This window comes from Molossus molossus, unplaced genomic scaffold (genome assembly GCF_014108415.1).
Source record: "Molossus molossus isolate mMolMol1 unplaced genomic scaffold, mMolMol1.p scaffold_m16_p_1, whole genome shotgun sequence".
NCBI lineage: Eukaryota > Metazoa > Chordata > Mammalia > Chiroptera > Molossidae > Molossus > Molossus molossus.
Genome location: NW_023425344.1, coordinates 136999096 through 137021988, shown reverse-complemented (window position 1 = coordinate 137021988; position 22893 = coordinate 136999096). Strand labels below are relative to the sequence as shown.

General features: G+C 39.2%; 2 protein-coding genes across 6 annotated transcripts in view; one reads left to right on the top strand and one right to left on the bottom strand.

Annotated features, from left to right (window-relative positions):
* The first annotated feature begins 629 nt into the window (after positions 1-629).
* FKBP3 (FKBP prolyl isomerase 3) lies at positions 630-18737 on the top strand. Its single transcript, XM_036240557.1, has 7 exons — positions 630-768; positions 3518-3619; positions 4303-4410; positions 12616-12751; positions 13231-13298; positions 17068-17165; positions 18395-18737. The coding sequence occupies exons 1-7, from the start codon at positions 661-663 to the stop codon at positions 18447-18449; spliced, it is 675 nt and encodes a 224-aa protein (XP_036096450.1). The 5' UTR covers positions 630-660; the 3' UTR covers positions 18450-18737.
* Positions 18738-19590: 853 nt separating this feature from the next.
* The window catches only part of PRPF39 (pre-mRNA processing factor 39), a 38924-nt gene continuing 35621 nt past the window's right edge, over positions 19591-22893 (bottom strand). For 3 of the 5 annotated variants that reach the window (XM_036273092.1, XM_036273102.1, XM_036273111.1), the window contains 3 exons: positions 22176-22250; positions 20449-20569; positions 19591-20248 (listed from right to left, as the gene is read on the bottom strand). In XM_036273092.1, the coding sequence (XP_036128985.1) occupies positions 20192-20248; positions 20449-20569; positions 22176-22250 (253 nt within the window). In that variant the 3' untranslated portion in view covers positions 19591-20191. The remainder of the gene's footprint in view (positions 20249-20448; positions 20570-22175; positions 22251-22893) is intronic. The other 2 variants (XM_036273073.1, XM_036273082.1) reach the window with 1 other exon arrangement.

Here is a 22893-nt window from a genome sequence, read left to right as displayed (position 1 = left end):
TCCTCGTATATTGAGGGAAACTATACGCATTATGAGGTGTTTTGAACATAAATAATGTCACTCTCATCACCACATTGCTTTATTTGGTCAAGTTCTGAATTTGCTTTCAGACAAACTGTTTATCTTCTGTTTGTATTTTTGGGGAGAAGAGGACAGGTTGTATTTTAGTTTCATTTATGTGAGTCTCAAAAGGGAAATGGTCGGATATGGGTTGTTCTGATGGACAAGAAGTGAGTCAATTTACGTGTGAACATTCAGGCTAGAATTAGATAAAACGGGATGAGATGCCTAAGTCTCTGTTGTTTTCTTTAGCAGGTTATAGACTTTAAAGGCATACCAGGCCGTCGTTAAAAAAAAAAACAAGTATGGATAACGGCTTGTAAATATCAGAGGTCCCCTCACAAGGGTTCCAATTTAGAATACATGATAGCTTGCAATCTTCCGCACTGGCCACATCAGCTGAGTTTTTACCTGGACTCAACAAAGAAGCGCTCAAAGCACAGCCTTGACGTCAATCAAGGCGCAGCCCAATCTCGCGGGGTAGCGCAGTGGCCCCGCCCCCTCCAGCTCCGCGCCGGGGCCACGCCCCTCCCCAGGGCGGGGCGGGGTGATGCCCAACCGCGGCGGGCCGGCTCAGTAAAGCCGAGGCAGCGGGGGAAGATGGCGGCGGCTGTTCCACAGCGGGCCTGGACCGTGGAGCAGCTGCGCAGCGAGCAACTACCCAAGAAGGACATTATCAAGTTTCTACAGGACCACGGTTCAGATTCGGTATCAGAGGCGGCGGGGCGGCCGGGCTGGGGCGGCCGAGGGCCGCCTCACCCCCCCGTAGATGCCTGTACATTCCGTATCCCTCCGATCCCCCGCCCTCGTCCTCCGGCGGCCGAGGGCCTGGAAGGCCCGGGAGGCCTCGCGTGTGCTGGGAGCCACGCTCCCGCCCCTCGGGCCGGCCCTACTTGGGCGGGTGGAGCAGATTTACGGCTTGTGGCTCTCTGGCAGCAATCGCAGAATTAGAACCTCATTGGGATCTTTGAGTGGTTGGAGGCCGTAAAAAAGGAAACCCGGGAGATAACGCCGCTGGGGCGGCGGGTGAGGGGCCGGGGCCGGGGCGAGACCTAGAGGGGAGTGCAGGCTGTTAGGGAAATGGGAAAGGCTGGGTTTCTGTGGGAACTGGGTGTGCGACGGGCTGTTCTCAGCCTTACTAATACTGAACACTAATGCGTGTGTGTTTTTTAATCCGTAGATTTCGATTTAACTTTTAAAAAACAAAAACCTTTTAACCTTTGCACCTTTATACGGTGAAGTTACACGCGCAACTGATGTACAGCGGTCTCCCATTGTTGTAAACAAACTAAATCAGTTTTGCATTCCTTATAATGTACGCCCCGCATTATTTCAGCATAGTCTCCATCTTAACCATCCGTCTGCTGTCACGCATTATTTTTGTCACAGTTTTTTTTTCCTTCAGAAATTAAGATCATTCATACCTCTTAAATCGTTGAACGACTGCACAGTTTGTTATGCCCGTGGCATCGCCCACTAGCAGAAAGAGAAATAGCAGTTAAGTTTTAAGCTCGTGTTTAGAAATGTTGTTTCTGGGCTCCTTTAAGCAGATTGTAGTTTTTCACTTTGAGAGGTCTTGAGGAGAGTAGAATGATTCTCCAACTTCCATCTCCATGCTCTTGAACAAGCATCTTGACATCAGCAAATATTTATACATCTGTAGCAAGAACTGTGCTCAGTGTTTGGGGATACAAGGATGAAAGATCATCGTCATGTGGTTTGATAGATGCAAAGCGAATGTTTATGGAATGTTTGTAAATTGGTCACAGCAAAAAACGAACATTTTTTAAAAAGACGAAAGCCATGTTATAAAGATTTGACCAATAAACCTCAAAGGCTACTTTGATTAAAAATGTATTTGAAATGTTAGTGAGCATAAACGTACTTAGACCAAAATGTAATTGTGCAGTTGATGGCACACCATACCCCTAAGTGTTTTGCCTGTTTGGGGAAGTCCCTGTGTATCTGTACCTATACTGATTACAGGATCATAACATCTTATTTAGAGAGTTGAAAGACTAGCTAGCAGCCACTTGCCAAACTCCTGCCTTACAATTTTCCCTTTATCAACTCAGTGCATTCTCTTTTCATGTAATTTTGTTTTTCCTGCTTGAAACCGTCAAAATATTCTCCAAACTTTCAAAAAAATCCCAAAAAAGAAAGAAAGACCATGCTTCAGGGATACCATTTTAGTGGAATTATGTTAAGCCAATTCATACTTCAACTAGAACACTACAATAGAGTAGGCATATCCCTGACTAATGTGATGCCTCAATACTGGGCTTCATTCATCAAATTCTTATAAACAGATCATCCCAATGTGGAATCTAATGTAAAACTGGCCAATTTCAAGAGACTTGGAGATATTTTTAATAACATTCTTTTAAGTGCATATTCTCTAATGTTCACTCACATACTTAAACCTGTATTTGACAGTCACTAGTTTATTGATCATAAGATATCAAGGAGATGTTTGTATTTGGGATATTTCTCTGGAACCTTGCTAAAGAAATCACAAGAGTGCTAAAACAACTGATTACTTCTGTTTAATCAAAGTATCCTTTCCCCATCAGCCTTTATCATTTAGAACATTTCTCTAGGAGTGGTGGAGAAAAAGCAGAGAAAAAAATAAAATAGAATAGTGTTAGAAAAATTGTTTTATTAAAAGGTTAAAAGAGAGGACAACTGAGAAAATAAGAAAATGAGGAATCAAGCCAGGACCACAAGTCAGAAAAGGAAGCATTAAAATCCCCATGTTACATGATTTTCAGTTAATTTTGATGACTTGATATGCCAATAGAATTTTGGTGTCCATCTGACAACTTAGTCTTATATTTGAGAGAAAGGTAATTCTGCTGTGAATTACTATCCTTACACTAACCCTCTGACATGTTGTAATTAATTTCCCACTATGATATAGAAACTGAGTCTTAGGAAAGTCTAGTCCCTTGTCTAAAATCAGCTAAGATTTTAACCTAGATGGTCTAACTTCACAGCCCATAAACTGAACCACTATATATCTAGCGTTGTGTAACAGTGCTTCTCAGTCTGCCAAGAATGGGTTACAGATATGTCAAGATAGCTGTGCCCAATATGGCTGGAGGCTCCCATAGTGCCAAGAATAGCTTTGCCCAGTTACCAAAGTGTGCTTGTATAAATGTGCTTTTCTGTGAGTTCCATGATGGAAAAAGGGTTAGTTAGTACACACCAGTGTGACCCGTACATACTATTACACATTCCAGTCTTGTAAATCATTCTTATAAGTACTCAATAAGTTTTTTTCAGTCTTCCTTAAATCTTTTTTTGTTCTTAGGAAGTAGGATTTAAAATACAATATTTCATTTTTTTTCTATCATTAGTACTATTGAAAGAAATTATTAACGTAAAAGATCATTTTGTAATTTTAGATCCTTATATGAGGGAAATTATATTGACTAATCAGCTTTTTCCTTTATAGTTTCTTGCAGAACATAAGTTATTAGGAAACATTAAAAATGTGGCCAAGACAGCTAACAAGGACCATTTGGTTATAGCCTATAACCACCTTTTTGAAAGTAAGGTAAGTATTATTATATTTTATTGTTAGGATATCATTTTGGATGTCCCCCCAAATAAGTTTGAATGCATTTATTTGCAGAATTCGTTGAAGTGTTTACACCTGCAATTTTTCTTAATTGTAACCATAAATAGACTGGCTGTCAAATCCAGTGAGTCTGTCTGCAGTGTAGCAGAACGTTTTGATATTTTGAAAGGGACCAGATTTTTAAAATAATTCTCTAGTAGTTTAAGACAACACATTCTTAAGGGCACTGAAAAATTATAAATCCGAAGTAAGTTCCATTTCATTAATGAATTTAGTCTGTTAGACTTATGCTGAGCCTTTAGAAAAACAAATTTTTCTAAAGAAATTCTCCAGTATGTGTTCACTATGAAATGATCATCTTCCACAGAAAAAAATTTTTATTAAGGAGTTGTTTGAATAGTATTCATATATCTGAATCATGATTCTTGTTTCTGAATTTATATGGTGAGATGGTTTGAGGGTCATAATTTGTTGATTAAAATGTTTAACAAAATTCTTCTTTTGTTCTTAGGCAGTTTCTATTTATTTACATTTGGGTGATGTAGCCTATACTCATGGTGCAGGTAGATGTTCATTTAATTGAAGCTGAACATCTAGATGTCTCTCCTAGCTTTTAGCCAATCCTGGATATGATTAATATTAGAATATTTTTCTTACAGCGTTTCAAGGGTACTGAAAGTATAAGTAAAGTGTCCGAGCAGGTGAAAAATGTAAAGCTTAATGAAGATAAACCCAAAGAAACCAAGTCTGAAGAGACTCTGGATGAGGTTTGTATATAATATTTTCTTATTTAGTTCTCATGTGAATTTGAGAAAAGTATTTGTTCTCCAGCCTGATTTCTCATAGTGAGGGGTAGTTGAGTATGGCCACTTAACAGTGAGCCAAGTGATTTGGAGTGCATCTCTCTTAGGTGCACAGAATCAGAAAAAGGCCTGGGGTGGGGGTGGGGTGGGGGGTGGGGTGCAGGTGGAGAAGCCTAAGAACCAGTGCTTTCTAATCAGGAAGCCTTTCCTTTGAGATACCTCTAGCTTAGTTTTTTGTTTTTGTTTGTTTTTTAAATCCTCGCCTGAGGACATTTGCTTTGATTTTTAGAGAGAAGGAAAGGAGAGAGAAACATCAGTGTGCCTTCTGCATGTGCCCTGAGCCCACAGCCTAGGCATGTGCCCTGACTAGGAATTGAAACCAGGACCTCTGAATATAAGGAATGACACTCATACTGCCTGAGCCACACCAGCCAGGACTAGCTTTGTATTTTTATATTGCCTCTATGTCTTGCCAGAACTTCTGAGCTTTCAAAGCTATTTTAAGATCTTGATTCTATAGCCAAGTTGGACTGACTGAAAGAGACTTCATTTTGATTATTTTTAGCTTTTTCAAATGTACATAATGTCTTTGGCAACAGAAATAATCCAGGCCTGGCTGCAAGGTGTGGGTTCATCTCATCTTTCCTAACCCAGGTTTTATATTTTTGTAACAAAGGTTTGAAGAACCAGATAAAATTATTTCTGCAAATGGACATCCTTCCTAGAGCTAAGGACAGCTCTTAGAACAGCCTCAGTAGAGCTGAACTGAATATAATCTTCTCACTTCTGATAACATCTTAACTAAGCTTCTTCATTCCTGGCAGTCTTAGTATGAGTGATAACAATAATATTAGATCTGGTAAAGAGGTGTAACCTATTGATCAAGTGTAGCATTTGGGTATTAGTGGAAAGAATATAAGATAAAGTATAGATGTATAAATGTTTTATGACTAAAGCTAGTTAATTTGCATAATCTTTTTCTGTTGTTTGAAAAGTACATATTAATAGTTGTGGGTATGTACACACAAAGCAGTTTTGTGGTTTACAACCACCATATTATTTATTTTTAATATGTTTTATTGATTTTTTTTTAGAAAGGAAGGGAGAGAAAAATAGAAACATTGATATGAGAGAGAAACATCGACTGGCCGCCTCCTGCATGCCTCCTACTGGGGATTGAGCCTGAAACTTGGGCATGTGCCCTGAACCAGGATCTCTCCGTCTTTGGGCTGACACTCAATCCACTGAACCACACTGGCCAGGCCACAATATTATTTAATACATGTTATACTGGGCAAATATTGAGCAGTTAATAAGGCAAATAGAAGTATAATAATTACTTAAAGGGTTTCAGAAGCAATTGGCAACATAGTTTACCTTCCAGAAAATTAGAAGGGAGATATGAGGCAGCAGATAGTATATTATTAAAAGGTTAAGAAAAAGAGAGTTACAAATAAAAGTAAAAGGCTATAAGAGCTGGAGACAATATAGGGATCCTAAACTATATCCTTTTTTCCCCCCATATATTTTTATTTTTTATTTTTAATTGTCGAGCTATATCTTTTTATTTAAGACCTCTTTTCATTCATTTCATTTCATTTAACTGGCCAGCCTGAGCTCAATTATGTGCTCTCGTTGTCTTTCTAGCACCTGGATTCCATAGCCTCTTGGCCAGTACTGTGCTGACTCCTGCTGTCTGCTTTCTCTTTTCATACCTTGAGACTGCAGAGCAAGCACTGTGAAGAGAAATAACCATGAAAGTGTTGTGGGCTTGGTATAAAGTAATGCTTAATATTAGCCAAGAATGTTTTCTAGTTTCACTGCTACTCAGCAACTTTTACAGTATCCCTTATTCAGTTCCTCATCACATTGCCCATATAAACTACTTGACACTTTTTCTTTTCTCTTTTTCTCCCTTTATTGATTTTAGGGAGAGAGGAAATGAGAGGGAGAGAGAAATAGAAACATCGATGAGAGAGAACATCGATCGCCTCCTGCATGGCCCACAACCTGGGCATGTGCCCTGACCAGGAATCAAAACAGCGACCTCTTGGTGCATGGGTCACCGCTCAACCACTGAGCCACACCAGCTGGAAAATTTAATTTTCTTAAATTCTCAATCCTTCCTTATTCCTTTCTCATGATTTACTACTGTGTTCTATTTTACCAGAATGTTAACATACGTAGTTGTAACCATTTTCTTCTTCCCAGCTTAAAAGTTCTCTGAATCTTTGGCTTTTTCATTTCCATGTCTCCCTCAGGACTAATACTGTCAAACATCTCCCTTATTTTTCAAATCTTTATTCCTTTTTGATTCTCAAGCATTTCAAGGCCTCATACCTGAGTGTTGGAAAAGTCACTAATCTGCCTTCATTCTCTTTCTTCATCCATTCAGTTCCCAAATGATTCTTCTGGTAAGCTTTCTAAAATAATATTTTACAAACCATACCCTGCTCAAGAATCTTCAGTAATTCTGTCTAGAACTGCGCTGTCCAATTCAGTAGTCACTATTATAGGTAGCTACCAAGCACTTTGTGGCTATTCTGAATTGAAATGTACTTTCAGTGTAAAATACCAATTTCCAAAGGCTTAGTGTGATGAAAAAGGATGTAAAATCTCAGTATTTTTTATATTAGTACATGTTGAAATGATATTATATTCAATGTATTGGTTTAATGTGGCAACTGAACAGCTTAAAATTACATTTGTAGCTCCCATTGTAGTTCTACTGGACAGCATTCATGACATTCAATCTTCCAGTATCTGGCCCCTGCCCAGCTCCAGATTTACTGCTTCTATAAAAATGGTCTTCTTCAGTCACAAATGCCTGCTCATTGTCTACAAAATTTCTAGCTCCCATACTTCATTTCTTGCTTCGTGTGTCTTTTCTCTAAACTTCCCTATTTGTCTGTTCTGTGTCCACTATATCTTAGCATCCTGTGCTGCTTCTACAGATCTCATAACATAGATAATTATACAGATGTCTATATTATCTGCTGGAGGGCCAGTACCATGTCTGCCAACTCATCTATGTAGCTCTAGTTTCTAACACAGAACATGCTCAAATATTTATTGAATTAACAGTAAGCCCTGTCCGGTGTTGCTCAATGGTTAGAGTGTCAGACCACAGACCAAAAGGTTGAGGATTCGATTCCCAGTCAAGGGCACACACCTGGGTTTCAGGTTCAGTCCCTGGCCCTGGTCAGGGCATGTGTGGGAGGCAACCAATTGATGTATCCCTCTCACATCGATGTTTCTCTCTCTCTCCCTCCCATCCTTCCACTGGAAATAAATATCCTCCAGTGAAGATTAAAAGTAATGTAATAATAATAATAATAATAATAGGAAGAGTTATGTAAGGTATTCTCATTTTTAGAGGCCATGATGTGATCCAGTTAATTGCAACTGCATGATTACTCTCAAGGTTCCTTTATCTCTGGGTCTAGAAGTACCTAGGTCAGACTGAATCTTGGGATTGTAGTTCTTTTCATCACTTTGGACTAAGAAATTGCTGCAAAGCCAGGAAATTACCAAAGAGCCAGGTTCATTCAAGCATACAACTCTTGTAAAGAAACCCAAAGTCAGATCGAATAACTAGAGCAACATTCCTCAAAATGTGCTATATAGGTCCCAGAAGTTCCAGGTGGTTTCCTGGTATCATTAAAACCTGTACATTGTGTCTCCTACTTGAAGATTCACAGTACATATTTGCTAAAAACAGCTTTGAGAAGTCGTGCAGAATGGAGGCGTGTTTAACTTTGACTTCCTGTTTTCTGAACTTAATTACACTGAAATGGAGGCTATCAGTGGGCAGATTGGTACTTTCACTGTTAAGACTGAACCATAAACACCAATTTAATGTGTGTTTGAATTATTATTCTAGGATCCCTAATGTAGATAGCACAACATGCCCATGCAACTTGGGACAACAAATAGGAAAACAATGGAATGACATTAAGATTTAAAATGTGGTTTTTGTTCACTAATCATACCTTAGCCATTCAAATAATTACGTGTAATTTCTTTAAGGTATTCTCATAAATAAAGATATGTCATTCCATTTTGTAGCTTTACAATTTTTTAAATAAAATTTTCAACTTTGGGATATATATTACTAGATTTTTGTCAAGTAACTAGTTGTTTTGTTTTTTTTTGGTACATACCCCCAGTGGGAACTGAACCTGGGACTTTCTGGTCGCAGGCCAATGCTCCAACCGCTGAGCCAAACTGGCCAGGGCTAACTAGATTTCTTTTTTTTTGCACTTATCTTCAGATAGAGCAGGAGGGATAGAGGGAGATAGAGAGAGAGAGAAACGTCAATGTGAGAGAGACACATCGAGTGGTTGCCACCCACACAATCCCAACCGTGGCTGGGGACAAACTGCAACCGAGGTACATGCCCTTAGCAGGAACCGAACCTGGGACTCTCCAGTCCTTGGGCTGACGCTCTAACCACTGAGCCAAACAGGCCAGGGCCTAACTAGATATTTTTAAACTATTTCTTTTTCTGATATAGAAATAACATGCTATTTTTAATACAAAATAACAGAAAAGGATAGAGAATATAGAATCTAATTCAACACCTAGGAATGAACATTTCACATTCTAGAATGTTTTCTTTAATGTTTTTATGCATGTATTTCTTTAAATAGTTGAGGTTTTACTGAACTTTCTATTGATTTTTCACTTAATATTGTAAGAATTTTTCCACAGTATTAAAAACGGTGTATTACCATAACGTGTGTGGTTATTTTGCAATTATGGATAATAGTATATCGGATAGTGGCATAATGATTTTTTGTAAGTTTCAAATTACTTCTTAAGCATATATTTCTATTAATAGAATTATTATTTATTATGCTTTGAACATCTTTAAACTGCATTCCAAAGAGATGGGACCAGTTCACACTGCTACCAGTAGACACCTGACCATTTATACTACCATAAAATGAGCTTACGGTGGGAGTGTCAGGGAGGAAGTTAAATATTTACTTTTATAATGCACATTGTACTCAAGCTATAGATGTGACTTCATTTTGATTTAGAGTGGCAGCCTAGCTTTAGTTCAAAGTGCTAATCCTTACTCTGACTGAAGTGGGCAGGGATTTTTACCCTATCCAAGCCTTACTTTTCTCTATAAAAGATGGGGTCAAGACTGTTAGATTACTGTGAAATTAAATGAATTTATATAAGAAAACGACTTCTATAATACCTGACATTCTGTATGTGCTTGTGGTAGTAAAATGGTTAAGAGCATGGGCTTTATAGTGAAGCTCCTTGGTTTCCAATTCTCAGCCACCTAGGAGCTATAGGGTCTTAAGCAAACTACTTAACCACCCTATCCTTGTGTTTTCTTATCTTCAAAATAGGGATAACAATACCTATCTCCTGAGGAAATGAAAATTAAAAGTTAATTTATTACAAAATAGCCCTGGCCGGTTTGGCTCAGCGGTTAGAGCGTTGACCTGCGGTCCAGAGAGACCCGGGTTCGGTTCCCGCTAAGGGCATGTACCTTGGTTGCATGTCCCCGGTCCTGTTGGGTCATGTGGGTGGCAGCCACTCAATGTGTCCCTTTCATGTCGATGTTTCTCTCTCTCTCCTTCCCACTCTGTCTGAGCAAAGAATGGAAAAATGTCCTCAGGTGAGAAAAAAAAAATTTATTACAAAATGGTCTCGAGGATGTAAAGTATAGCATAGGAAATACAGTCGATAATATTGTAATAACTATGTACACTGACAAGTGGATACTTGAAATATTGAGGGATCACGTTGTAAAGTATATGATTGTCTACATACTTCATTATACACCTGAAATAGATACAAAATAATGTTGAATGTAAGTTGTAATTGAAAAGTAAAATTTTTTAAAAAGAAAACAGAGTGAAAAATACAAAGTTAATTTATGTAAGGCATTTGGAGTAGTGCCTGACACGTAGGATGCTCAACAGACACTATTTTAACTGTTAACATCAATAGAGGTTATCATTATCACTATTGCTTGAGGTATTTTGATACAGTGGAGAAAACGGGGACTTTGAATTCAGATAAACTCAAGTCTGTATTCGTTCTCTACTACTCATTTGCTCTGCACATAAATTCCCTGAACCTCAGTCTCATCTGCAAAAATGCAAGTAGGTGTACCTTCTTCAGAGGATTGTTAGAATTAAGTGGGATGTTATGTGGTAAGTGACTGGTAAACAATAGGTGTTTAATATCTCTTATTTCCTTCCCCATTACTAAATGTATTATACTATAGAATTTCTATATATTAAGTGTGACTAAGAAATTGCTTTCCTCACAATATATGAATCACCATTGATTAGATTAGCCTTTACCAAAAAAAAAGACCCTGATAATCCCCATTCATTGTGTGAACTTCTTTTCAAGTTCAGAAACAAATGCAACATTACTGTATTCATTCTAACTAGATATAATATTTAGTAATGTCAATTATTGGTGCTAAAACTACTCATATCTTTGAGGAAATGTCACAAAGCTTTATTTAATGCCTTATGATTTTATAGAAATTAAATAGTAATAATATCTCTAACCTGAGGAATGAGTGGATTCATTTTATAGTTTGTTGAATAATTCACAGAATCTTTTCAAAATAACATTGGTTTCTCAGAAGCTGGAAGTTATTTGAAATTAAATTATAAATATCCTAGTTACTAATGTTCTCATCACAGACTTAAAATGAGATAGTGGCTTTTGGCGGTTTGTTTGTTTTTTTGTTTATTGGTACATGCCCCTAGCAGGAACCAAACCTGGGACTCTCTGGTCCGCAGGCCAATGCTCCAACTGCTGAGCCAAACCGGCCAGGGCTATATTTTTATTTTTATTGATTGATTGATTTAGAGAAAGAGACATACATTTGTTTTTCCACTTTTTTTTTTGTTGTTGTTGTTATCCTCACCCGAGGATATTTTTCCATTTTTTGTACAGATAGAGTGAGAAGGAGAGAGAGGAAGGGAGAGAGAGAGAAACATCGATGTGAAGGGACACATCGAGTGGCTGCCACCCGCACGACCAACCAGGGCCGGGGACAAACTGCAACCTAAGTACGTGCCCTTAGCGGGAACCGAACCCGGGTCTCTCCGGACCGCAGGCCGACGCTCTAACCGCTGAGCCAAACTGGCCAGGGCTGTTTTTCCACTTTTTTATGCATTCATTGGTTTTTGGTTTTTTGTGTGTTTTGGTTTTTTTTTTTTTAAGATTTTTTAAATTGATTTGCAAGAGACAGAGAGAGAACCATGGATATGAGAGCAAAACATGGATCGGCTACCTCCTGCATGCCCCCTCCTGGGGATCTCAAGTCTAACTCAGGCAGGTGCCCTGACCCGGAATCAAACTGGAAACCAACACCCATCTGAGCCACCCTGGTTGATTCTTGTATGTGCCCTGACTGGGGATCAAACCTACAACCTTGACATGTCAGGATGACGCTCTAACCAACTGAGCTATCTGGCCAGAGACAGTTAACTGTATTGTTTTTCATTATTATTATTTTTTAATCCTTACCCAAGGATATTTTCCCATTTATCTTCAGATAGAGCAGTAGTGAGGGAGGGAGAAAAGGAGAGAGAGAGGGAAACATTGACATGAGAGAGACACATCGATTGGTTGCCTCCTGCATGACCCCAGCTGGGGCCGGGAACAAACCGCCACTGAGGTACTGCCCTTGGTCGAAATCAAACCCACGACTCTTTGGTTCTCAGGCCGACGCTCCAACTGCAGAGCCAAACTGGCCAGGACTGTTTTTCATTATTATTAATTGATTTGAGAGAGATAGAAAGAGAAACAGATTTGTTGTTCCACTTATTTATGCTTTCATTGATTGATTTTTTTTTTTAATCCTCCGCCCAAGGACATTTTTCAATATTTTGTTCAGATAGAGTGGGAAGGAGAGAGAGAGAGAGAAACATTGATGTGAAAGGGACACATCGAGTGGCTGCCACCCACACGACCCAACCAGGGCCAGGGACAAACTGCAACCGAGGTACGCGTCAGTGGAAACCGAACCCGGGTCTCTCCAGACCACAGGCCGACACTCTAACCGCTGAGCCAAACCAGCCAGGGACAGTTGGCTGTATTAAGTGTTCTCTTTGTCAACCTAAGAAGGACATGAGTTAATAACTCTGTGTATGTGTTGTCTGTCTTTGTTTCTAGGGTCCACCAAAATATACAAAATCTGTTCTTAAAAAAGGGGATAAAACCAACTTTCCCAAAAAGGGAGATGTTGTTCACTGCTGGTATACAGGAACACTACAGGATGGAACTGTTTTTGATACCAATATTCAAACGAGTAAGTCTAAATGTAATCCTATCTTTTTGGCTTTAAGGCATTACAAAATATTTTGTAGATGAACAGTTGGCAGTGCCTTTTTCTTAAGGCTGTCACTTTTTTCCAAAATAAGTTTTTTGTACCTGTGATTTACTTGGAAGAGGTCTCTTCAGTTCACTGCTTATTGGCTGGCTAAATAAAGACCTCTTGGTCATTGAAAAGCGAAAATAAAGAAGCTTATTCTAAACTTGGTTAATGTGAGCTTTAGTATGTTAATATAAAGGGCAGGATACCACGAATTAGTGGTGTAAATATAGGTCCTTCCCTTCTCTCCTGTTTAGACCATAATTGTTCATCAAGAATGTTCTTGATAAATTACCTGGGTTTCTGACTTCCTTTTTCAAATGCATGTAAGTTCTGAAATCTAAAGACTTAAATCCCTATGTTTTTCTACTGGAACTTAATTTCATCATTAATTATAAGTAAAATCTGTTTTACAGGTTCAAAGAAGAAGAAAAGTGCCAAGCCTTTAAGTTTTAAGGTTGGAATAGGCAAAGTTATCAGAGGAGTAAGTAAAAAATGGCAGTGTATCAGTAGAGATTCTGGCACACACTGCTCTTGGCATGGTACCATAAAGAATTAAGATTGGGCCCTGGCCGGTTTGGCTCAGCAGTTAGAGCATCTGCCTGCGGTCCAGAGAAACCTGGGTTCAGTTCCCGTTAAGGGCATGTACCTTGGTTGCAGTTTGTCCCTGGCCCTGGTTGGGTTGTGTGGGTGGCAGCCACTCGATGTGTCCCTTTCACATCAGTGTTTCTCTCTTCCCCTCTCTCCCTCCTACTCTATCTGAACAAAAAATGGGAAAATGTCCTTGGGTGACGATTAAGGAAAAAAAAAAAAAAAGATTTAAGATTGGACCCTGGCTGGTGTGGCTCAATGATTAGTGTTGACCCATACACACGAGAGGGTCTTGGGTTCAATTCCTGGTCAAGGGCATGCACCTGGATTGCAGGTTTGATCCCCACCCTCATGGGGCAAGCGCAGGAGGCAACGGATCGATGTGTTTCTCTCACATCGATGTTTCTCTGTTGCCCACTCCCTCTTTCCCTTTCACTCTCTAAAAATCAATGGAAAAAATCCTCTGGTGAGGATTGACAAACAACAACCAAAAAAAAGAATTAGGATTGGGGAAATCATATAAACAATCTTTGTTGTCTGACACATTGGTGCTATCATCACTAACTCTTCTGGCACAATAAGCTCCTTCATTCTATTTCCTCATCTATAAAATAAACAGTACAGCCTACCTCAAGGTTGTTAAGTGATTAAATGAACTTCACTTAAATCATGTAACATAACAGACTCAAATATTTCCTTCCAGCCTACCCATTTTATTTATTTTTTTCTTCATAAAGTGATTCTTAGAATGTTTGGCTTTTTAAATTTGTCTTTAAGATTCCTCTTGTAAGATGTTACATGGCTTATGCATCACTTACAATATGATCAATAAAGGTAAGATATCTGCTCCACTGAAGTACAGTGATACCTCGGTTCTCGAACGCCTTGGATTTCGACCAAATCGGTATTCGACCAGGAGATTCGAGAAACTTTTGTCTTGGAATCCGAACAAATATTTGGAACTCGAACTTCCGAGATGAGCCGAGTTGAGCCGAATGGCGTTCATTCGGCCCAGCGCGCCTTGCTTGCGTCCTCAGTGTGAGTGCAGAGAGAGAGTCACGCTTTGTGGAGAGTCACGCTTTGTGGAGAGAGTCACGCTTTACACTGAATTTAACCCTTAGACATACTGTACACTTTTATTTCTTGTTGAGACTTAGGTTTTTCTACATATTATATACAAATTAGGCCAGTAAATAGGCATTTTCTGGGGCTTGGAACGAATTAATCCAGTTTCCATTATTTCCTATTGGGTTTCATTGCTTCGGTTCTCGAACAATTTGGTTCTCGACCGTCCTCCTGGAACGAATTATGTTCGAGAACCGAGGTATCACTGTACTAATAACCTCACCTCTCACAACCTAGGCTCAAACACCAGAAAATCTTTCAAACATAGTATGCCTTTACCCACCTTTACCTGAGATAACAGAAGGAAACAGAAGAAAGGGGTAGTTAGGCATCAGCTGTTCCTGACCACTGCAGTGTACAAGAGGGAAAAGAGCAGTGCTGATTATCACCTTCATTGAATCAGGCTGTTATGCTAGGGCCCCACTTACTGTTTTAAATTGTCTACTCAGGATATCAAACATTAATAACTGAAACACATATTTAAATGCAGCTTTGAGAACTTTATGTTATTCTTTGTACTGTGGGTAATTCCTAAAATATGATTCAATCATATCCAGAGCCCAAAATATAAAATAATTTGAAACTAAAGGTTTAGTAGAATAACCTTACTGCTACCTGATTATACTAAGTTGATAGTGATTACTAGTCAGGTTGAGCTATTTTTTTTATTTCTGTAATTTGCATACTGGTAAATTTCTTCTGGTTATATATTTTAATATTTTTTCTTTATTGATTTTAGAGAGAGAGGAAGGGAGAGGGAGAGATGGAAACATCGATGAGAGAGAACATCGACAAGCCACCTCCTGCATGCCCATGCCCCTCCACTGGGGACTAGGCCACAACCTGGGCATGTGCCCTGACCAGGAATCAAACTGGCGATCTCTTGGTGTATGGGTTGATACTCAACCAGTGAGCCACACTGGCCAGGCAACCATGTATTTTTTAAAATGTGTTTTTATTGATTATTTTATAGAAAAGAAGGGGTGGAGAAGAGAGAGACAGAGACATGGATGAGCGCGGCCGGTGTGGCTTAGTGGATTGAGCATCATCCCATGGATTGAGAGGTCCTGGTCCAATTCCCAGACAGGGCAAATGCCCTGGTTTTGGGCTCAATCCCCAGAAGGGGGAGTGCAGGAAGCAACCAGTAGATATTCTCTCTCTTCCTTCTCTCTCTGTCACTTCCTTCTCTCTAAAAAAAAAAAGCCCTGGCCGGTTTGGCTCAACAGAGCATTGGCCTGCGGACCAGTAACAAAAAAGTGATCGAGGTTTAAAAAAAAAATCAAAAACACATTTTAAAAAATAAAAGAAACATCTAAGAGAGAAACATGGATTGGCTGCCTCCTATATGCTCCCTACTGGGGATTGAGCCCACAACCCACGCATGTGCCTTCACTGGGACTCTAACTGGTGACCTCTTGGCACAGGGGACAGACACCCAGTGCTCAATCCACTGAGCCACACCAATTGGGAAATATTCTTTTTTTTGTTTTGTTTGTTTTATCCTCACGCGAGGACATTTTTCCATTTTTTTGTACAGATAGAGTGGGAGGGAGAGAGAGGAAGAGATAGAAAGAGAGAAACATCGATGTGAAAGGGACACATCGAGTGGCTGCCACCGCACGACCAACCAGGGCCGGGGACAAACTGCAACCGAAGTACGTGCCCTTAGCGGGAACCGAACCCGGGTCTCTCCGGACCGCAGGCTGACGCTCTAACCGCTGAGCCAAATCGGCCAGGGCGGGAAATATTCTATTTTTAGTATGACATATCTGTGTCTACCGCTCAACCACTGAGGCTCTATCACTTTGAGTAGTTTTACCTTCTGCAAAATATATGAATACTCTAGCATGTAGATTGTTTTGTGAACCATCATGACTCCACTGTTAACAATTTGGTAATCTTAGAATAGTTTTAGAGTGAGTACTTGTTAGTTTATCCCTATAAAAATAAAAATAACAATAACCAGCCCTGACTGGTTTGGCATAGCGGTTAGAGTGTTGGCCTGCAGTCCAGAGAGACCTGGGTTCGGTTCCTGCTAAGGGCGCGTATCTCGGTTGCAGTTTGTCCCTGGGCCTGGTTGGTCGTGCGGGTGGCAGCCACTCAATGTGTCCCTTTCACGTCGATGTTTCTCTCATCCTCTCTCCCTCCCACTCTATCTGAACAAAAATGGAGGAATGTCCTTGGGCGAGGATAAAAAATTTAAAAAAAAATAACTTCAGAAGTTTGTCCTGTGATATAAAAGTGTAGCAAAAATTTTATTCTAGTGCTATTAAATTCCATGTTTCCAGATGTTACAGTTTACAGAAGTGCTTTTACATTTTATCATTTAAGGCATTTGAGTATTATACTAAACAATTGTTTACTATATCCTTTTCATTGAATAAAGAATGGTTTGAGGACTTATCCAAGGATATTACCTTATGACATAATGAAGTCCAGTAATAAAATGTTTTTTGTATATAATCCTGCCTGTCTTCTGGATTTGCATGTAGTTTTTGAGAATCATTTTAGTTTTGATTTTATGTTCTTGCCTTTAGTGGGATGAAGCTCTCCTGACTATGAGCAAAGGAGAAAAGGCTCGACTGGAGATTGAACCAGAATGGGCTTATGGAAAGAAAGGACAGCCTGATGCCAAGTATCCTTTTTCCCTTTGTAATTAAAGAAAAGTCACTAAGAAGGGTCACCTGAAGGTATGAAAGATGCTGTCTAGGTTAGCCTCCAGGTCAGGAATCCTGTTCAGACCAGTATTCCTGACATTTAGATGCTTTTGGGTCAACACTTCCAATATAGACAATAGTTAATATTTTGTATTGGTACAAAGGAGTCTAACTTGAACTGGAACCTACCCTTTCCCCTCTTACTCACGCTCTTAATTTTTCAAGACTTAAACTGTGAGGTTTATGTTTCCCTCTGTGAAAGGCAATTATGTTTGAAGGGTTTACTTTAGGGATTTAAGATGCACAGTACAAACAATTGTATAGCAAATTGTAAGATGCAGATAATGGCTCATGGTAATTTTTGCTACAGTATAATTTCAGGCAATTATAAATGAGTACTCAAAGCTCAAAAATGGAAAACATGTTAGGGATTACCAGTTGTGAAATGGAGACCATGGGTCCAACATACTGTAAACATTTGTGATTAATACTGATGACAATAATTTATTTTCTGATATGCCCAGTTTGTGAACATTAAAAAAAAAAGCCATGACTCCAGACCATTCCAACCAGAACAATCTAGTAGCTAAGTGGGAAGATAGTTTTTTCCATCATTAGTTCCATTCCCACTGTACTAGTTAGACCAGTTATAGTAAGCTTGAAAACTGATTTTTGGAAGTCCTCTCTTCTTAATTAAAATTGTTTGGGAATATAATAGTCTCTTCCAAGCCTATCAAAATGAGTTGGCCATCTACAGCTCTCTCTCATGAAGCATCTTAAGATCAATCAGATGAGTCACACTCTTCTCTAAATAAAATTCACAGCAAATATCAGGTACGACCTCATATGAACTTGGATTTAATATATACCCAGCTAGATGGAAATTTTTTTGGATGGTGGCAGGGGAGAACTGGGTAACCGTCTTCATTAAGTGGTGGTTAATTTGGGAATACTAGTTAGGCATCCAGGTAAGGAAGATCCTAGTCCAAGCTAAAGTTATCTAGTCAGCCTATAATCTCTATTCACAAAGATATCTCTACTAGAAACCACTAGGCTAGTATGTATTTGCCTGTGAATCAGCTATAAAGCCCTATTCTTTGGAGTTAATTGCCAATTTCCAGTCTACATAATTCTGATTTTTAGACTAAGTTTATTGGGAATAAGGAAAGAAGCAGTTTTATCATATTTACCTTGACTTCTTCAACAGAATTCCACCAAATGCAAAACTCATTTTTGAAGTAGAATTAGTGGATATTGACTGAAATAGCAATGCTTCAGGTCTCAAGACATTAGCATGGCCTTGAAGAAAGTTATGTAACTACTTACAACTGGTTACTATTGAAATGAAAGAGTCAACTGGAAAATTCACGGAGTTATGTTAGAACTTGTTTACTTTCTCCCCACTTTTAAGAAATGTAATCCATTATAAATCCTTGAAGTTTAAAATATTTTACTACAGCTGTGTAAAATACTGGTGAAGGAGAACTCATTTTCCTCTTACCTCATGTTGTAAACTAAAAGGCTCAATAAAAAAGTACCCAATGTCTTGATTTGTTTGGTGTCAATATTAATGTTCTGGCCCTGGCCCGTTTGGCTCAGCGGTTAGAGCGTCAGCTCGCGGCCCAGAGTCCCAGGTTCAGTTCCCACTAAGGGCAAGTACCTTGGCTGCAGTTTGTCCCCGGCCCCTGTTAGGGTTGTGTGGGTGGCGACCACTCAATGTGTCTCTCTCACATCAATGTTTCTATCTCTTCCTTCTTCTTTCCCTCCCACTCTATCTGAAGATAAATGCGAAAATGTCCTTGGATGCAGATAACAAAAAATGTTCTTATTAAGTTAACCAGGACTACAGCTTCATCAAACCCAGGAGTGACAGTCAAATTGCACAGCTTTGCCAAGGACACTCCTCTTCAAATCCTTTTTCTTTATTGATTTTAGAGAGGGAGAGATAGAAACATCAATGAGAGAGAACATCTATTAGTCATCTCCTGTATGTCCCCCTCTGGGGATTTGGCCCACAACCTGGGCATGTGCCATGATTGAGAATCAAACCGGCGACCACTTGGTGCATGGATCGACATTCAACCACTGAACCACACTGGCCGGGCTCATCTTAAAATCTTTAAATATCCCTGTATACTAGAGAAGGCAAAAGCACAGAGATTGAGAGGAATTAAAAGTCTAAGAAATTCTGGCAAGAAGATAATAGCTGAATTCAAGAAAAGCATACTTGAAAGTCAGTGAACCATCATGGTGAATATAAAGTTAAAAACAGGTAACCCCCAAATAAATTCATAACAATTAGTGGATGAGTCTTAAGTTTTATTACAAAAATGAAGATGATCAGTTTGATCAAAATGAAAGCTTGCTCACAAATTTACATGAATATTGTAAATACAAAGTCTCTTGAAACAACATACTTTTGATATGATTTTCATTTTTTTAAAGGGATGCAAACATTCGATTTTCTGATTTGTAATCTCTATTCCAAGACAGCATTTTAATAGTGTATCTTTTCTGCTATTAGATCAAAATTCCCAAGGATAATTTAAATACACAGACAAAACCTGGTCAGCAAAGGTTAAAAATCCATTTTTTGGTGGGGTTTTTCCTTTTTTTTTTTTTACACAGAGAGGTAAATCCTTAATAACCAGCCCTTATATATTTTCAGAATCTTGTACTACACTGACATGATTTGCAGTCAGTTTTTTCCTACCTTTAAGGCTACAAAACTGTTGCAAATGCATTGCAAAAGAATTCTAGACCACTTAATGCAAAAATCAAAAAAATAGTTCTCCAATAAAAAGTAAACTTTATAAATGGTAGGAAATCGTATCTGTGGTAAACTACTAAGTGACATTTTTTCCCTATTACTAAACAAATCATGTTACACAGAAACAGGGAAGACAAGTTATCAAATATGACAAGCTTATGTTTACATCCCTCATTGAAAACAAAAAAAACTTCATACTTTCCACACAGTCCATCTGATATTTACATTTTCCCATCAAGTTGGAGGAGGAGGATAATACTGTCCATAATTCCAAGGATTCTGGTAATTGTACTGAAAGGGAAAAGCAAACATGTTAGTATACAAAAACTATGACTGAGTTCCAAAACTTAACCACAAAAGATAATGTATTATACAATCTGGAACAGAAGAAGAGTTTATTTTTTCTGGGGAAAAAAAAAAGACTATCCTAATTTATGCCTTTCTAATAACATCTATGAACAGAAAATTCATTTATAATTATGTGAACTCACTTGATACCAGGCACTATAATTATATGCAGCTTGATTTGCCTGTAAATCACCATCAGTCATCTGTGTAGATGATGAAGTTGTATCTTCTGTATGTACTTTCTTTTCCTCTGGTTCTTCAGATCTAAATAAAAGGTCAAATGCAAACTTTTATTATTAATTTTTATCCTCACCCGAGAACATTTTTTCCATTTGTTGTTCAGATAGAGTGGGGCGAAGAAACATTGACGTGAAAGGGACACATCCAGTGGTTGCCACCCGCACGACCCAACCAGGACCAGGGACAAACTGCAACCAAGGTACATGCCATTAGCGGGAACCAAACCCAGGTCTCTCTGGACCGCAGGTTAATGCTCTAACCACTTAGCAAAACAGCCCAAGGCTCAAATGGAAACTTTTAAAAACCCCTACAGGTAAGTACTTTAATAAAGATAAATGTCACCTGTGTACATTTGTTTTACTGATGTTCTCAACCATTCAGTTGTATACAATTTTTGCAAATCATGAAAAAAAAAGTATCTAAATTACCACAACACAAAGGTAACATTTAAAAATATTTGTTGTGCCCTGGCCGGTTTGGCTCAGCGGTTAGAGCGTCCGCCTGCGGTCCGGAGAGACCCGGGTTCGGTTCCCGCTAAGGGCATGTACCTCGGTTGCAGTCCCCGGCCCTGGTTGGTCGTGCGGGTGGCAGCCACTCGATGTGTCCCTTTCACATCGATGTTTCCCTCTCTCTCTCTTCCTCTCTCTCCCTCCCACTCTGTCTGTACAAAAAATGGAAAAATGTCCTCGGATGAGGATTTAAAAAATATTTGTTGTAACGGGCTGATATGGCTCAGCAGTTGGAGCGTCAGCCCTCAGACCAAAGAGTTGCGGGTTCGATTCCAATCGGGCATGTGCCTTGGTTGTGGTTTGGTCCCTAGCCCTGGTTGGGTGGTGCGGCTATTCGATGTGTCTCTGTCACATTGATGTTTCTGTTGCTCTCTCTCTCTCTCTCTCCCCCTCGCACTCTGTCTGAAAATAAATGAAAGCATACCCTCGGGTGAGGATTTACAAAATATTTGTTGCCCTGGCCTATGTGGTTCAGTGATTAGAGCGTTAGTTAGCTCATGCACCAAGGGGACATGGGTTCGATTTCTGGTCAACAGTATGTGCATGGGTTACAGGTTTGATCCTCGGCCCTGGTGGCAGAGGCACCTGTGGGAGGCAGCCAATCTATGTTTCTCCCTCCCACTCTCTAAAAAATAAAAAATCAATCAATGGAAAAAATATCCTCAGTTTAGGATTAACAACAGCAAAATTATTTGTCTTCTCTCTCCCCCCCTCTCTAAAAATCAATAAACATACCAGGTGAGGATAATATATACATATATATATATATATATATATATATATATATATATATTTGTCTTTAAAGGCATTTCCATAATAAAATGTGTTCTTTTGTTGTTGTTAATGCTCACTCAATATTTTTCCATTAATTTTTTGATAGAGTGGAAGGGAGGGAGGGGGAGAAACTCGGATGGCAGAGAGACACATCAATTGGTTACCTCCCACACGACTGCAACTGGGGCCAGGGATCTAACCTGCAACCCAAGTATGTGCCTTTGACTGGGAATCGAACCTACAACTCTTTGGTCCACAGGCCGATGCTCTAACCACTGAGGAAACCAGCCAGAGTTGAAATATCTTCTTTTAAGCATCCCTTCCCGATTAAATAAATATGTACATACCCATTTTCTGCTTTCCTTTTCAAAGAATCCTGTTCTTTTAGGAGTGTTTGATGTTCATCATAAGCATTCAAAAGCCTGAGAAGGAATAAAAAAGAAATTCACTGGAATATATAAAAACCAAAACGTTAAAATTTTTAGTTTTTTAGTTATTCCTACTTAGAAAAACAAAGTATGTTGCAATGAACATCCTTTTATTTTATTTTCATTTTTTAAGTAAGCCAGCAGGCTACCTTGTTTTATTTATTTCCTTTGGGAAACCACTGCCATGTACTTTTCTTATCACACCATGTGGTTCAAAGATATAGGCCTGGCTAATTACGTTATACCCCTGACCAGTGACTGGCTTAGAGATGAGAACATGACTCAAACCAGGAGTCCCAGAATTTTTGATGAGCTACTGGAAAAGTGAATGTTGGCCAAAGGTGATGGGATGCTGGCCAGGAGTTACCTGTGTTTGTCATTTTTAATATATGGGGAGAACCTGCCTTAGAATCTATGACACAATTAAGACAAGAACCTTGATGATGGTTTTTGTCCAGTGTAACATGAAATTTGACAATTCTACAATTTGTACACTTTTGAATCTAATTTAACAATGCTGCTGAAGACACCTGCCACCAGTAGAGATAAAGTGTATTTAAAATTTAGCCATGTAGCCCTGGCCGGTTTGGCTCAGTGGTTAGAGCGTCGGCCTGCGGTCCGGAGAGACCCGGGTTCG

Coding starts and splice junctions, on each gene's coding strand:
- FKBP3 (XM_036240557.1), top strand. CDS start 661: ATGGCGGCGGCTGTTCCACAGCGGGCCTGGACCGTGGAGCAGCTGCGC. Junction 13,299..17,067: donor TAGGCAAAGTTATCAGAGGA/GTAAGTAAAAAA, acceptor TCTTGCCTTTAG/TGGGATGAAGCTCTCCTGAC. Junction 17,166..18,394: donor AAAGGACAGCCTGATGCCAA/GTATCCTTTTTC, acceptor CTTCTTCAACAG/AATTCCACCAAATGCAAAAC.